The sequence below is a fragment of the Saccopteryx leptura genome, chromosome 3 (assembly GCF_036850995.1).
Source record: "Saccopteryx leptura isolate mSacLep1 chromosome 3, mSacLep1_pri_phased_curated, whole genome shotgun sequence".
Taxonomy (NCBI): Eukaryota; Metazoa; Chordata; class Mammalia; order Chiroptera; family Emballonuridae; genus Saccopteryx; species Saccopteryx leptura.
Window position 1 is genome coordinate 149,597,914 of NC_089505.1, and position 15,234 is coordinate 149,613,147.

The following is a 15,234-nucleotide window of genomic DNA, read 5'->3' on the forward strand; positions in this document are numbered from 1 at the left end:
CTGGCTCTGGTCTCAGACTCTTCAGATTGTAATACCTAGCGTCTCACATGTGCTTCCTGCTCAGTATCCTACATTTTTAGCTCGTGGGTTTAAATTTTTTTCTTTATGGAGATTTATTTCCTGTAAGCTCATCAAAATAATAAATTATATAAAATAATACAATACTATTTTTATGCCATTGTTCCATAGCAATAAAAGCCCTTCAGACTACTTCCTTCATAATGATGGATGTGAAAGTCTTAGCAGTGTTTTCCTATATCTTTTTCTATTGCTTTATCTTTCTTTCTCTTTACTTTTTAACGCATGATACCTGGGCTTCAACTCCTTCTTCCTCAATAATATACACGCATAATAATAACAACAGATATTTATATTATTTACTGAACAATTACTACATGCTCGGCAGTTTTATAAGTACTCTGTGCATTATTTTATTTATCACATATTCCTATTATATAGTTGAAGAAACTACAAATTAGAGAGACTATATACTTACATAGTTAACATATAATGAATCTGGAATTTTGCCTTTTCAATCTCCAAATCAATGCTTATAAGCATGGTGTTAAATGGTCTCTCCTGTGTAACTCTTAACTTTGTTCTGGTCAATGAGAACTGTTCCACTGCTGTTCAGGGCCATTTCTCCACAAACAGCCTGGCTTTTTCCCCTGGTCAGTAAGACACATCCACATGTTCTCTGCCCCAGTAAAGAGGCTGCTGTCAGTAGGAAATGGTTGGTTTCCCATGATATATTGACAATTGATTTTCCAAGATAGTAGCAGATGTCAGTTATATACAGTCTTTCTTACTTATATATACTTTCCAATCTAGTTGGATATTTCTCCACCCAATGTATAACTTCAAGCTTATTTGCCACACCATTAATTCTTGGGTGAAGATTACCTAGGGAGTCAATAGAGAGCTAAACTTTGTTGTTTTACCTGCACTTTTTTTATATTGACCATATTTTTCCTTTTCATCATTGTCAAACTTGGGCTATAATGAATTTTAGATTTTCTTGGTCCTTAAGACAAGTCAGTGAAATCAATAGCAAGCTTTACTGCCCTTCTTTTCTTGATAATAATAAAAGAGTGATTGAATCACATGCTCAGGCTTCACGTTGGCAAAGAGCAGAGGTTATTTAGTGCTATAAGCAGAAGCACACAGAAAGATTTTTAAACAAAAAGCTGTCTTGGGAGTTTCTGATTAAGGGACAGCAGGTCTTTCTTCAGACTGACCCACGTCTTCATGGGCAGCTGCACAGCAGGAATGCCTGAAGAGATGTAAATGGTTGTCCAGAAAGTCACTGAGCATAATGAGGAGGATAATAACAATAACCCAATAATATAATACATAGAGTGCTTACTATGTGTCAGGCACTGTTCTAAGAGTGTTATACTCATTTTCACATTTAATCCTCACAATCTTGGGAGGTAGAGATATCATTATTGCAACCTGATGCTATGGATAAGGAAACTGAGTCTTATAATCATTAAGAAACTTTTCCAAAGTTTCCCAGTTATACATTATGGAGCTGGGATTAGATTTCAGGCTGACTACAGAACCGGGAGATTCAACTGTATTCTTTTTTTTTTTTCAATTCCAGTTGACATTCAATATTATTTTATATTAGGTTTCAGGTGTACAACGTAGTGGTTACACAGTTATTTAATATATGAAGTGATCCCCCTTAAGTCTAGTACCCACCCGGCACCATACTTAGTTATTATATTATTGACTATACTCCCTATGCTGTACTTTATATCCCATGCATACTTTGTAACTACCAACTGGTACTTCTTAATCCTTTCACCTTTTTCACCCTGCTGCCTAACCCACTCCCCTCTCGCAACCATCAGTTTTCTGTATCTATGAGTCTGTTTCTATTTTGTTCATTTAATTTGTTCTTTAGATGCCACTCATTAATGAAATCATATGGTATTTGTCATTCTCTTTCTGATTTAATTCACTTAGAATTATATGCTTTAGGTCTATCCATGTTGTCAAAAATGGTAAGAGTTCATTAATTTTTATGTAAGAGTAATACTCCATTTTATATATGAAGCACATCTTTTTGACCCAATTATTTGCTGATGGGCATTTAGGTTATGTCCACATCTTGGCTATTGTAAATAATTCTTTAAAGAACATAGGGGAGCATATATCTTTTCAAATCAGTGTTTTAGATTTCCTCAGCTAAATACCCAGAAGTGGAATTGATGGGTTATAAGGTTCAACTGCATTCTTATATGAATATGTGTAAATCTCTTCTCCTTTAAGTGATAGAAACAGGAAATAGTTATTTTTCCTGTCTGCTACCATAAACTGCATTTTGATCCAAATGGTGTAGGTTGCAGTGGAACTCATCGTTTTGAACAGAAACCTCTCAAACCCTCCTATATTGGCCCCTGCATTTATTAGAAGACTGAGAGGAGGCTGCCACAGTGCTGCACTGTTCCCTGGGAGAGACTTCAATGCCCTTCTTAGTGGTCACATTTTATCTGTACTGCTTTGGAGGGAACGGAGTTAGTGAGTGGATTTCAACCTTGAAATAAAATTAACTCTCCATCTAATAAGTGTAATTCAGAATACTTGCCTCTAGAGGGTGATATCTCATTGCGGAGCACTAGCTAATTATTAGAGTGTGTGACAGCACCTGGATTAAAAGTACTAAATTGAAAGGGAAAAATAGATCACACTTCTGTAATTATGGAGATCTGGCCTTTGATCAAATAGGAAAATTAATGGAATAAAAGAAGTTGTCTGAAATGTTTTTTTTCATTAACCTAAAAGGGATTCTTTTTACTTCCTTCTTAATACCCATGAGACATGACACCAAAGGCTGCTAGTGAAAGAGTAGAACGTGTTGAAAACACACTTTTTTTTTTCAAGATGAAGAAAAATGTCACAGGAATAATATATGCAAAATTAAACATTTTTTTCTCAATTTAACATTTTTTTTTCAGGAGGAGCAAAGAATAATTAAATTCACTTCAAGAAACTGTTTCCTGCTAATTGATAACGGTGACTGAAAAGAAAAAGGTAATTTTGATATGTGGTGATTTTAAGAGGGCTGATACCTACCATAACCTATAATTCCAATCACGCCCAGAACGAACACCCAGAAGAGGAGCCCAGCTGTGAACCGCAGGAGCAGTAGGAACATCCAGCTGAGGAGCATGGCAATCGTTAGGCCACTAGCGGAGAAAAGCACAGAGCAACACAGGTCAAGTGTGCTATACAGAACATAATGAGAACAGCAGGATGACACTTCTATCCAGAATAATTCTCAGGTTCTTTTATTGCAACTAGCAATAGAAACATTTATAACATTGAAAAGTTCAAGCAGTGGTTTCTGATAAGGCGTTGTATGAAAGAGTAGGACCATCAGGGAGTTTATACCTGACTCATCTTCATGTGCCTAGGTAAACTGAAATCCACTACCAATCATTGTTCAAGGAAAAACACAATTCCGCCAACCTATAGTTTTGGCCTATCTGCCACAGTTGTTATGTTCTATTTTTTTTTCCTTTCATAACTACCTATTAAGTGTCAAATTGTTAAACATATCAATGATGCATTTGTGCTGTTCTCTCTACCTGGTGACTAATGGAAATCTTAAGCACTATCACTGTCTTGCAGTAAGGGAAGAATCTTAGGACAGAAATGAAAAAATAACTGCCCCACACTGACCCTGAAGTCATGATTTTGTAGTCATTATCACTATGGTCTAATTATCTCTAATAGTTTATAATATCTGGCATCACCAGACATCTATTTGAGGTCTCCAGTTATATGTAGGCCACTGGTGCCATGGTAAGACTTCTGTGTGTTCTGGGCCACATGTGGCTTTATCCAGCAATCAACATGTCTGTTTTCCTTCTGTTTTAATATCCTCCTGGAGTTTGAGTGAGCTGTAGAGATAACATTCCCCTACCACCACCACCATACACCCAAGTTGAAGTCATGTTGAATTTTTCTAGATAATTTCATAAAAGAAGACTCATTATAATTGGAAATGGGGCTGATGCTTCTATTGACAACAGACATCTCTGGTGTGATCTGCAAGTTTCCATATATAGCAACAGACAGGGCCTGGTACACTTAATGACTTTATTGCCTTCAAGTGTTATTTTATTTATTTATTTATTTTTTTAGTTTAAATGAGAGGAGGGGAGATAGACAAACCCCTGCATGTGCCCTGACTGGGATCCATCCAACAACTCCTGTCTGGGGCTGATGCTCTGTCCATCTGGGGCCATGCTCGCAACTGAGCTATTTTTAGCACCTGAGGCAGAGGCTTCCAAGAGCCATCCTCAGCATCCAAGGCCAATACACTGGAATTAATAGAGCCATGGCTGCAGAAAGGGAAGAGAAAGAAAGAAGTAGGAGGGGTGGAGAAGCAGATGGGTGCTTCTCCTGTGTGCCCTGACTGGGAATCAAATCTAGGACATCCCACATGCCAAGTTGATGCTCTACCACTGAGCCAACCAGCCGGGAACATCAAGTGTTATCTTTACAAACAAAATCTTAATAATTACTGTCACTGCGTAGATAACAGCACAGTTTCAAAGTAGCTTCTCAGGTCCTAGATTTGCAGAACCTATGCTTTTTAATGTACAAAACTATATCCTTTTAAAAATCCCAGATACTTGGCCCTGGCCGGTTGGCTCAGTGGTAGAGCGTTGGCCTGGCGTGCAGAAGTCCCGGGTTCGATTCCCGGCCAGGGCACACAGGAGAAGCGCCCATCTGCTTCTCCACCCCTCCCTCCTTCCTCTCTGTCTCTCTCTTCCCCTCCTGCAGCCAAGGCTCCATTGGAGCAGAGATGGCCCAGGCGCTGGGGATGGCTCCTCGGCCTCTGCCCCAGGCGCTAGAGTGGCTCTGGTCGCAACAGAGCGACGCCCCGGAGGGGCAGAGCGTCGCCCCTGGTGGGCGTGCCGGGTGGATCCCAGTCGGGCGCATGCGGGAGTCTGTCTGACTGTCTCTTCCCCGTTTCCAGCTTCAGAAAAATACAGAAAAAAAAAATCCCAGATACTTTAGCCCTGGCCAGATAGCTCGGTTGGTTAGAACATTGTCCTGAAGCACAGACACAGCCTGTTCAACTCCCAGTCAGGGCACACAAGAACAGATCGATGTTCCTATCTCTCTCTCGTTTTCCCTTCACCCTTCTCTTTAGAGTTAATAAATAAACATTTTAAAAAATAAAATAAAATTAAAAAAATCCCAGATACTTTAATGCTTACATAAATAGTTGAATGATTATTCTAGAGCATAGTCCAAAGCAAATATTAAAACAGGCCAAAAGGGAAAAAGAAGACAGTGTATTTTAAATTCCTGCATAAAAAATCTAACTGAATAAACTAAATCACAGCATATCAGTCTTTGGCTTTATATTCATGAACTAGATGAGTGCCGAAGCGTTGAAAATAAAGGGAGGTGTTTGTATTCTTAGGGTATGCATGCCACCGAGGAGGGGAAGGGGGTTCCAGTGTGTGTGCGGGAAGCGAGGTGGGCAAGGGATTCTATCACAATGTATACCTTCTCAGAACAAGTTTAACACTGTCAAGTAAAGACTATTATCTCTGTTATGAAGATATAGCCTGAAATCCTGATACGCTCTGACAATAATTATTGTAATTGTTTAAAACAAAGCACTGAAATGAGTAAAATCTCAAAAAACTAGTTTAACAGATCTAACAATTACTCATTAGTATTTAATACACAATACAATTTGACTCTATTAAGCACCTTAAAGCTAAATATATTTATCTCATCCCCCTAGTGTTTGTATAACTGTTGCTTAAACTGACATTTTCTATGTACCTTCTATGTTCTAAGAACCATAATAAGAATTAGAAAAATAAAGATGAGTTAGCATAGTTACCATGGTAAAGAGTTCATAGTTTTATCAGAGGGGAAAAGCCAAGTAAATAAAACACAAAATGGCAAGCACTATATAGAAAAGAGGTATGTATGTGTATGTGTGTATAGGTATGTTAACACACACACACACACAATGGAGATGAGGGACAAAGAGGGGGAAATAACTAATTAGATCTGGGGAAGTCAAGTAAGATATCATAAATGACACAAAAGCTTACTTTAAATAATAAGATAAAGTTGCTTAGGGCACAAGCAATGACAAGGCTAGAAAAGAAGACAGAATGTGCAAAAACATGGAGGTGTGACAGTCTAGGGATGGGCATGCTACTTAATGTGTTCAGAATACAGGGTTAAACAAAAAGCCTGGGTGGAGACGGACCTAGGAAATTTAAGTTGGGCTAGGTTGTAAATGGTCTTCTAAGAATCTAAAGAAGTTTTTACTTTATTCTTTGATCAATAGGGAAGAATAGATGCTTTAAAGACACAAGCAGCCCTGGCCGGTTGGCAGAGTGGTAGAGCATCGGCCTGGCGTGCAGGAGTCCCGGGTTCGATTCCCGGCCAGGGCACACAGGAGAAGCGCCCATCTGCTTCTCCACTCCTCCCCCTCTCCTTCCTCTCTGTCTCTCTCTTCCCCTCCCGCAGCCAAGGCTCCACTGGAACAAAGTTTGCCCGGGCGCTGAGGATGGCTCTGTGGCCTCTGCCTCAGGCGCTAGAATGGCTCTGATTGCGGCAGAGCGACGCCCCAAGATGGGCAGAGCATCGCCCCCTGGTGGGCATGCCGGGTGGATCCCAGTCGGGTGCATGTGAGAGTCTGTCTGACTGCCTCCCTGTTTCCAGCTTCGGAAAAATGAAAAAAACAAACAAACAAAAAAACAAAAAACACAAGCAAAGTGACACAACAGCCAGATGATAATGACATCCTTAGACATTCAAACACGTGCACCCACTCCAGTTGTGTGACTGCATTATCAAGACTGCAAATTGTATGCCTGGAAAAATTTCAATTTCCACCTTTCTTAATATATTTTTTCAGCTCCTCATAATTACAGTGACCTTTGTGGAAGATGCTAACAAACACTGAATAGAAGGATATGTTAAAAGCAAGAATGATCCCTTTGAAGTCAAGAAAGGATGAATGAGAAAACAGAAAGACAAGTGCATCCACTATAACATGTGATGAGAAGCAAACACACTGCAGATGCTGCCCCCACACAACTTAAAGTATATGTTTATAAGAGTATTTTAATGAATGCAATGAAAATTTATACTCATAACTTTCTGGTAACAACACTGGCCATCTATCCAAATGGATTTTTCCTATTCTATATGAAAAAATGGCAGGAACTGAGATCTGAGTTGACCTTAAATTCATGAACACAGGGACTTTGAAGATAAAATCAAAATGGGGCTAGGGGGGAAATCTCTGTTTAAACTTACATGAGAATCCAATACCAAGTTGTTGCATAGTCTTCAAACACTTTCATTCCAATTGCCTTTGCATCAATGATTTTATTGATATTACTGAATTCAAAGAAGGAAAAAAATCAATTATTTTTTTATTATCACTAAGCAGACACATTCTTGTTATGATAAAAGGAATTTTTCAAGCTGCTGTTCACAGCATATTTTTAGACACCATTTATCAGTAATGATTCTTTTCCTAGACACAACATTCATGAGTTGTCACCTTGATAAACCCGCAAAGGTGGCTATATCCACACACAGAGAGAACCTGGCTTTCAAAAATGGTGACTAGATCCTTTTCCAATGTGTGTGATGTGTTCTTAGTATTGTAGAAGCCTCACTATGTAAAATGAATTTAAATGTAAAGATCAGCTTAATTTAACTTATAAAATCCATAGAGTCAAGAATGATCACATCTTTAATTTATCTTCCTAAACCTTTGACATCTTTGTAGTAGGGAGGCACAATATGTACAGAAAAGTGCACAAATCAATGTCCAGTTCCACGAATGATCAAAGCAAATGCCCTCTGTCACTCCTTTTCCAATGTGTCCCACTTACAATGTCTCTACCTTCCCCTAAGGTAACCACAATCCTGACTTTTGTGATAAAAATTTCTTAGTTTTCTTTTTGGTTTTACCTGTTACATATGCATCACAGGGTCATTTAACTTAATGGTGTTTGCTTTTGAATTTATTAATGGAATTGTATTATTTCACATAGCTTTATATTTGTGAAATTTGTCCATGTTGCTATTATATTCTAAATATGAAGGGACTGCACTAATCTATTTGGACTGCTAAAGTCTTTCAAGAAAGAGAAATTAAATTTTAGAATATCTCTATTATTTTGTATTTTAATTCAACAACAAGCTATGCAATGCTACTCATGTGTTTATGTTTGTGTACATGTGTGTGCACCCTGGGAATTATACTTCCCAGTAATGTAGAATACCTTGATGTGGACAGCCCAGGGAAACAGTAGATTCACTTCATTGTGGGTAATATGTAGAAATCTGATACAGTACTGAAACAGCATTGTTATGGTTGTTTCACCTTTCTTAAGGTCCTTTCCCTTTAAAACATCTGGTAGTTTCATTAGTTGTCATATTTTTTAACTGACATTTTCAAAAGCATAGGTTTTTTTTTAAATTTTTTTATTATGTTCAAACAGTAAATTATATGATGGTCTTTCAGTACATTTCCTGATGTCTTATTTCTATACTTGTTGATAATAAAAGATTTAACCATTTTAAAAAATATTATATCATTAATTTGAATTTTTCTGGTTTCACCTTTAAATGCTTTTCTTAATGAACAAGCAATGGAGCTCACCACTTGCCAGTGTCACGTATATTTCCCAGAAGTAATTCCCCTGTATGGCCGTTAACCTGATGGAAGCTTTACTCCCCGGTACACTACTGGGATGCGTCAACACTGGAAATGGGAACGTAAACAGACATACTTGGCTGCTGCCTTGAGTTCTATAGCACTCCTCGTCCTCCCACTCCCGTCTTCGAACGTTGTCTTATTTCCGACTGTTAAGGTGCCATTTTCTGTAGAGAAGTCAGGGAAACATCTCTGGAGAACTGTAAGAATAAATGTAAATGAAGGTAATCACTGTTCTACTCCTTCCTACATCATGATGTCCTCCCTTTGTTAAGCTTTCTATTATTTATAAACAAGTGCTTGCTAGACAATGTATAAATCGCTCAGTGTAAATAATTGCCCAACATGTGATGATCATAAAATCGTCTGATTGTTCTAAGACTGATAGAGAGAGCAGATCTGATGACAACCTGAAGCTACATTCTAAACTTATTTTACACATGGTGCCTTCATCAAGTAAGACACACGGCACAGGTTTTAAAAGAAGAATACTGATAATGTAGCTTTCATGGTAAACACCGTTTTTAAAAGACTACATTTACTTGTATAACTGGATGAGTTCAGTTTTGTTATCTAAAAAAAAAATAAAAAAAAAGCTTAGGTACTCCTTGAGTGAAACCTTGAATGTTAGAGATTAGTGAATAATTTCTTGGGAAACAAAAACAAGCTCAATCTTTAAGTTCAACTAAGACAACTCAATTTTTATTTGTAAAGCCTCAATAATTTGTCTTCCTTCTACCTTTAGTATTTACCTGTTTTTTTTCGAGGGGCTGGAAATGGAAATACTGAAGCTATCAACAATGGCCCACCCTTTGCCGACCAGCACAGTTTCTGAGAAGAGTTAACTAACCTTTCAACCTCCTATGTGCTTATTTTGATTAAACAGAATCCTTACCCCTTTACAAATCTGTACTACTAAAAATATTTTTAAACTATAATTTTAGGTGAAGTGGCGAAAGAAATAAAAAATGGATCATTTTTCTATCTTTTCTTATAAGAAGCTTGTGGGTTCATGAGCCTGGCTAGGAGCTTCCTGTGTGTAAATCTAAAATGAGCCCCCCGGCATGGAGAGCAGTGAGAGACTGAAGAAAAAGACAGACCACTCCAGATTGGTAGAGGGCAGGCTTAATAAGCAAGGGAATTTATGTGGCTTGTTTGGAGCAGCAGCAAGATGAGTAGGTTTTTGTACCCACTCATCAAATATATAAAATTATATAATGTATATGAATATATAACATATTTTACATGTTGTGTATTTATACCTGATGAGTGTGTTAACATATCACCTTTATTTAATCACATAAGGACACAAGTAAATGCCTTGAGTCATCTGGCCTTCAGCCTGGGAACTTAGTAATTTAATTCTTTAAATCATGACCTTCTTGGTAAAAAAAAAAGTCACTGATTTTGGAAATCTTTGTTTTAACCTTCCATGCGCTTATATTGTTGCTGTGATATCTGCCTACAATGCAGCCAGATAACCCCAAACTCCCTCCATGCTAGTGAAAGCCCTTGCTGACTCCTCAGGGCACATGGCCGCAGAAGTGACCACGTGGCTGTAAGAGCCAGTCATGGTCACAAGGGGTAGAATGCTGGGTAAGGTCACCATGGGATGTGACCTCTAGTTTGATCCACTAGTTGGATTTGGGTAATTGGAAGCTCTTCACTCCCTCCCTTGTGCTTGGAATGTGTCCTCTGCTTGGCTTTTCCAGGCTAGAAGCTGCCCACGGACACAGCCTTGAGACAGAAATATGGTGATGAGAAAGTGGACTGGGTATGTGACTGACCCCAGTTAAGGCCTTTATATAAAGTTTTAAGATTTGGCAGGTGGTACAAGAAGTCGCCTGACTTTTCTTAGATCTTTCTCTGCCTTCTGTGCATAAGAGTTGGTTTCAGATTTCACCAAGGACGCCCTTCAGGAGGTTGTGACCCAGCAAAACATCACAGATTTGCAGGGGTTCCTGTAAGGTTTAGGCCTGAACCTGTTAAAGCAGTTGATCCAGGAAGGGAGGAAATATGTGTTTATAAAGCCTTTTCTGACTTTCCTAGCTGCAAAGGATTTCTTGCCTACCCACCTCCATCTTCTGTAGCACTTCGAATATCAGGTGGCTGATTCCTTCATTAACCTCCCTGTATTCCCCTTCTCTCTCCCTGGCCCAATTGACATAGCTGTCTCTTCCCTTAACCTAGTCACATTTCTGCCCCCACCACTCCATGGAAATTGTCCTCCCAAAAATCTCAACGGTCTCCTAATTGCCAAAACCTCCAAATAATATTTAGTCTTCATCCTGCTTGAACTGATTACCTAATACAGTGCTTGCTACCTAGTGGACGTCAGTGAATAGTTTCTATTGAATGAGTTAACTTTTCTGAGTCTGACATGAGAGATAACCCCTGCCTTTCGAAACTCTCTTGCTTTGCCTTACACATTCAGACTCTCTCCTGTCCTCCTCCCTCTTCCTTTCTGTGCACTCTTTTTTTTTTTGAGGGGATGCTTTTGGATAACACTGTGGTGAACATCTTTATGTAAGCTTTTTCTCTGTAGTTAGAACTATAATCATAAGAAAGGAAAATGAGTGATTATTTTATTTTTTCTAAACAGTTAAATAAAGGATATATTTTAAAGATATAAAATATTAATTCATTCAGGAGACATATTAATATCTTATATCTCAAATTATAAAGATAAGTATATGTTCTACCCTCATTCCCTAAGCAATTTCTGAACAAACATTTTGGCTGAATTTGCGGGTCGGTGTGTAAGAGTATGTCTTTGCATGTGCGTGTATGTGTGTGAGGGGGTGTGCATAGAGCACCAAATAATCAACCTAATTGGGCTTTCAAAAAGCAATTTTCGGCCCTGGCCGGTTGGCTCAGCAGTAGAGCGTCAGCCTGGCGTGCGGGGGACCCGGGTTCGATTCCCGGCCAGGGCACACAGGAGAAGCGCCCATTTGCTTCTCCACCCCCACCCCCTCCTTCCTCTCTGTCTCTCTCTTCCCCTCCCGCAGCCAAGGCTCCATTGGAGCAAAGATGGCCCGGGCGCTGGGGATGGCTCCTTGGCCTCTGCCCCAGGCTCTAGAGTGGCTCTGGTCGCGGGTGTATCCCTGTTGGGCGCATGTGGGAGTCTGTCTGACTGTCTCTCCCTGTTTCCAGCTTCAGAAAAATACAAAAAAAATCAATTTTCAATTTTTTTTTGTATCTGTGTTTTTGTAGCAAAATTCCCAAACTGACAGAATGTGGTGGAGCTACCCCTGGCCATTGTCAGGAAAATGGGCGTTAGCCTTGGCTTCCCTCCTGATAGCTCTGGGAACTTGAGCTAAAATAGTGACAGTACTATATAAAGTTCTTCTCTCTAGTTAGAACTTGGCCTCAGTTCCATCCATTGTGAAACGGGGAATTGAATAAAATAATTTCTTCATAGATTCTATTTTTCTAAAATGTAAAATAATAACCACTTACAAGGTTTGCTTGGAAAAATCACTGATGGACAATCATCATTCATGAATAGTTGTGAGAGAGACTAAAATAGAAGGAAGAGTACATTAACATTTCCAAGGTTATGTGATGACAACTTTTACAATCAATATAAAAATTTTGTCCTTTAAAAAATTCAGTTGCATAATAATCTCATTCCAAACTACTCCCATGATAGAAGTCATTGTAAGATCATCACACTCACATACTTGTTTGACAAATGCTCTTAAATACCCTAACTGCAATTTAATCAAATCAACAATTGTAAACCCCCACCCTCTGAAATCAAGGCACACCTTTGAAAGTATGTGTCTATCTTAGTCACATCCTAGGTCTCTAATCCTTTAATTTTCCTCAGGAAAACAACATTTTCTCTAATTCAGAAGCCATTAATACTAATTAATGTAATGAAGCTTTAGAATTCCTTTATAAATCTTAAACCTAGGTAGGGTTTTGAGATTTTTAAAATGAATAACAGTGAAACCAGGCTTAGAAGTAAAATTCTACTTATTACTAAGTAACCATGGGGCTTTATCACCACATTAATGAAATGATGACCGCAAATGACATTAGCTCTTAGCTCTTTTTAAAATTGAATTTATTGGAATGACGGTGATTAATAAAATTATATAGGTTTCAGGTGAAAAATTCTGTAATACATCATCTGTATATTGACTGTACTGTGTGTTCACCACCCTAAACCAAGTCTCTTTCTATCACCATTTACCCCCTGTACCCTCCCCCACCTCTCCCCGCCCCACCTTCTCTCTGTAATCACCACACTGTTGTCCTGTCTAAGCTCTTAGCTCTTGACAACAAAAAACATCCATCCAAGTAGAGACTCTGTTGGTGTTAGGGAAGAGTTGAAGCTAACTTTCCAGACTTAATAGTCTCGCACAACCTCCAACTCCACAAAATGATATGCTATAAATAGTATGTGTGTTTTTGTATGTATACGTGCATCTGTGCCCGTTTTAACAGAATCATTTAGCAATCATTTTCTAGATTTGGGAGCTTTTTCAGTTACAAATGATCATATTACAGCTGAGACAAAAGGAATTTTTTTATATATTTATAAACTTAAACACACATACCTTTGCAGGATTAATAATAGGAGACTTGCAGAACTGGCTATAGTATGTCAAAGAGTTTTTGTTTTGTTTGTATGGTAATTGCATTTCCACATAGGTTAAAAATTTCTCTGGGCACTTAGAGACACAAATCTGTGAAGAAAAAGAACTCAATGGTGGAAACTGAATCAAGTTGAACCAAGGAAGTATCTATGAAGTTAGACTTCTAAATTATCCCCTATGATAAAGCAAGCACCATTTTCTAGCTAAGAAACTAAATCAACTTTCTAATTTTATTGTAAAAAATGAAATTTTACACACTACTTATCAATCTCTACTCCTTGCCCTTTGATGTTGATGTTCTATTAAAACAATTAGATGCTGTATAATGACGGACTTACTTTTAACTTCTAATTTTGAGATAATTGTAGATCTACATGCAGCTGTGACAAATAACATATTTCACATACCTTGCACCCAGTTTTGCCCAATGGCAATAATTTGCATAACTGTAGTACTATAGCACTACCAGGAAATTGATATTGTTACAATACATTAATTTCATTCAGATTTTACCAGTTTTGCCTATGTATTCAATAGTATATGCATTTTCAGGGTTAGACTCTTGTTTCCTTCCCTATATATGAATAAAATGGTAATTTAAAATGCTCCAAACATTGATAATTTGTATCACTAATAACTATCATGCCAGTGAATTCTAAACAATTCTTAAAATATAATTGGGATTCTATTATTATAAGAAACTTAACAAAATTAGGGCTATTCTGGCACTCATTATAGTCTTTTAGCAATGCCAGTCAAATGTGGGCAGAGAGGTCACCAATGCAATTATTCTGCATTAATGAACTTTGGGGACCTATTAATGCCAAACCAGAGCCACTGTGGAGTGACTGAAATCCAATTAGTAACTCTGCAGAGAGAAAGCAGAAACAGAAAAGATGCACTCCATTGATTTGCTGGTGCTTATAAAGAAGAAAAAGTCATATTGAGTCATGAAGCTGAAGCCAATTTTTGTACATTCTCTCCTCCACCTTCACTTTCTCCTGTGAAAGGCTTCTCTACTCTGACTTGCTCCATTTCCTGACTGTGCACTTTGCTCACTATTCTTATTGGCCAGATTCTAGCTCAACCTCCATTAGCTAGCAGTTAGGTAGAAATACTGCTCCTGAGCTCACAGCGCTTTCTCATCTTTGGGTCATTTCTGCTGTGCACAAGGGCACCTGGCGACGACCCCAAAGCAAAGACTGCAGATGTATAACTAAATGAACCCCTGAAGTCTCAGTTGGTATTGTTTTGTCATAGTAGCAGCCTAATTCCTTTTAGAAGTTTTGACAACCTATCTCCACATTCCCCGCATGTATTTTATCTTTCTCAGTCTCACACACATGTACACACACATACACACACACCATCACATATACACACTCACACTCACACACCACTAGAGGAATTATCAGCAGTTTCACAAGTATCCTTCTACAAAAGCAGAACTGTTTAGGGACATTCACAGCATCCCACATGCTCAACTTCTTTTCTTTTTGGTAGAAGGCTTAAGGTTATTATTAATGCAAATGTCAAAAATTCACTCTGATTAGGGTTAAGCTGAATAAATCATTAACATATTAAGAGCTACCTCACAGGCACTTAGACTTTGACAATTTGCTAAATGACTTTAACAGATAATGTTAAATGTTCCCCTATTGGATACATTTAAATGAATTTATAAAAGTGAATACTGAAAGTACTAACGTTTTCTCAGGCTTTAAATGATGGTAGGGACTATTGAGTTGGGACTATGATAATGTACAATGTATATTACAAATATAGAAGTCCTGTGTATAAAACACAAAAAAGACAGTGATTAAAATGGTTTTTAAAAGTGGTTTGTTAAAGAGAAGCACATCAAATTTCATTCCAGACACAAAATCAACTGTT

General features: G+C 38.1%; 1 protein-coding gene across 3 annotated transcripts in view; it reads right to left on the reverse strand.

Annotated features, from left to right (window-relative positions):
* The window catches only part of SLC44A5 (solute carrier family 44 member 5), a 433,851-nt gene that overhangs the window by 38,106 nt on the left and 380,511 nt on the right, over nucleotides 1–15,234 (reverse strand). For all 3 annotated transcript variants that reach the window (XM_066372206.1, XM_066372205.1, XM_066372207.1), the window contains 5 exons: nucleotides 13,303–13,431; nucleotides 12,194–12,254; nucleotides 8,811–8,934; nucleotides 7,321–7,404; nucleotides 3,085–3,197 (listed from right to left, as the gene is read on the reverse strand). In XM_066372206.1, coding sequence (XP_066228303.1) covers nucleotides 3,085–3,197; nucleotides 7,321–7,404; nucleotides 8,811–8,934; nucleotides 12,194–12,254; nucleotides 13,303–13,431 — 511 coding nt within the window. The remainder of the gene's footprint in view (nucleotides 1–3,084; nucleotides 3,198–7,320; nucleotides 7,405–8,810; nucleotides 8,935–12,193; nucleotides 12,255–13,302; nucleotides 13,432–15,234) is intronic.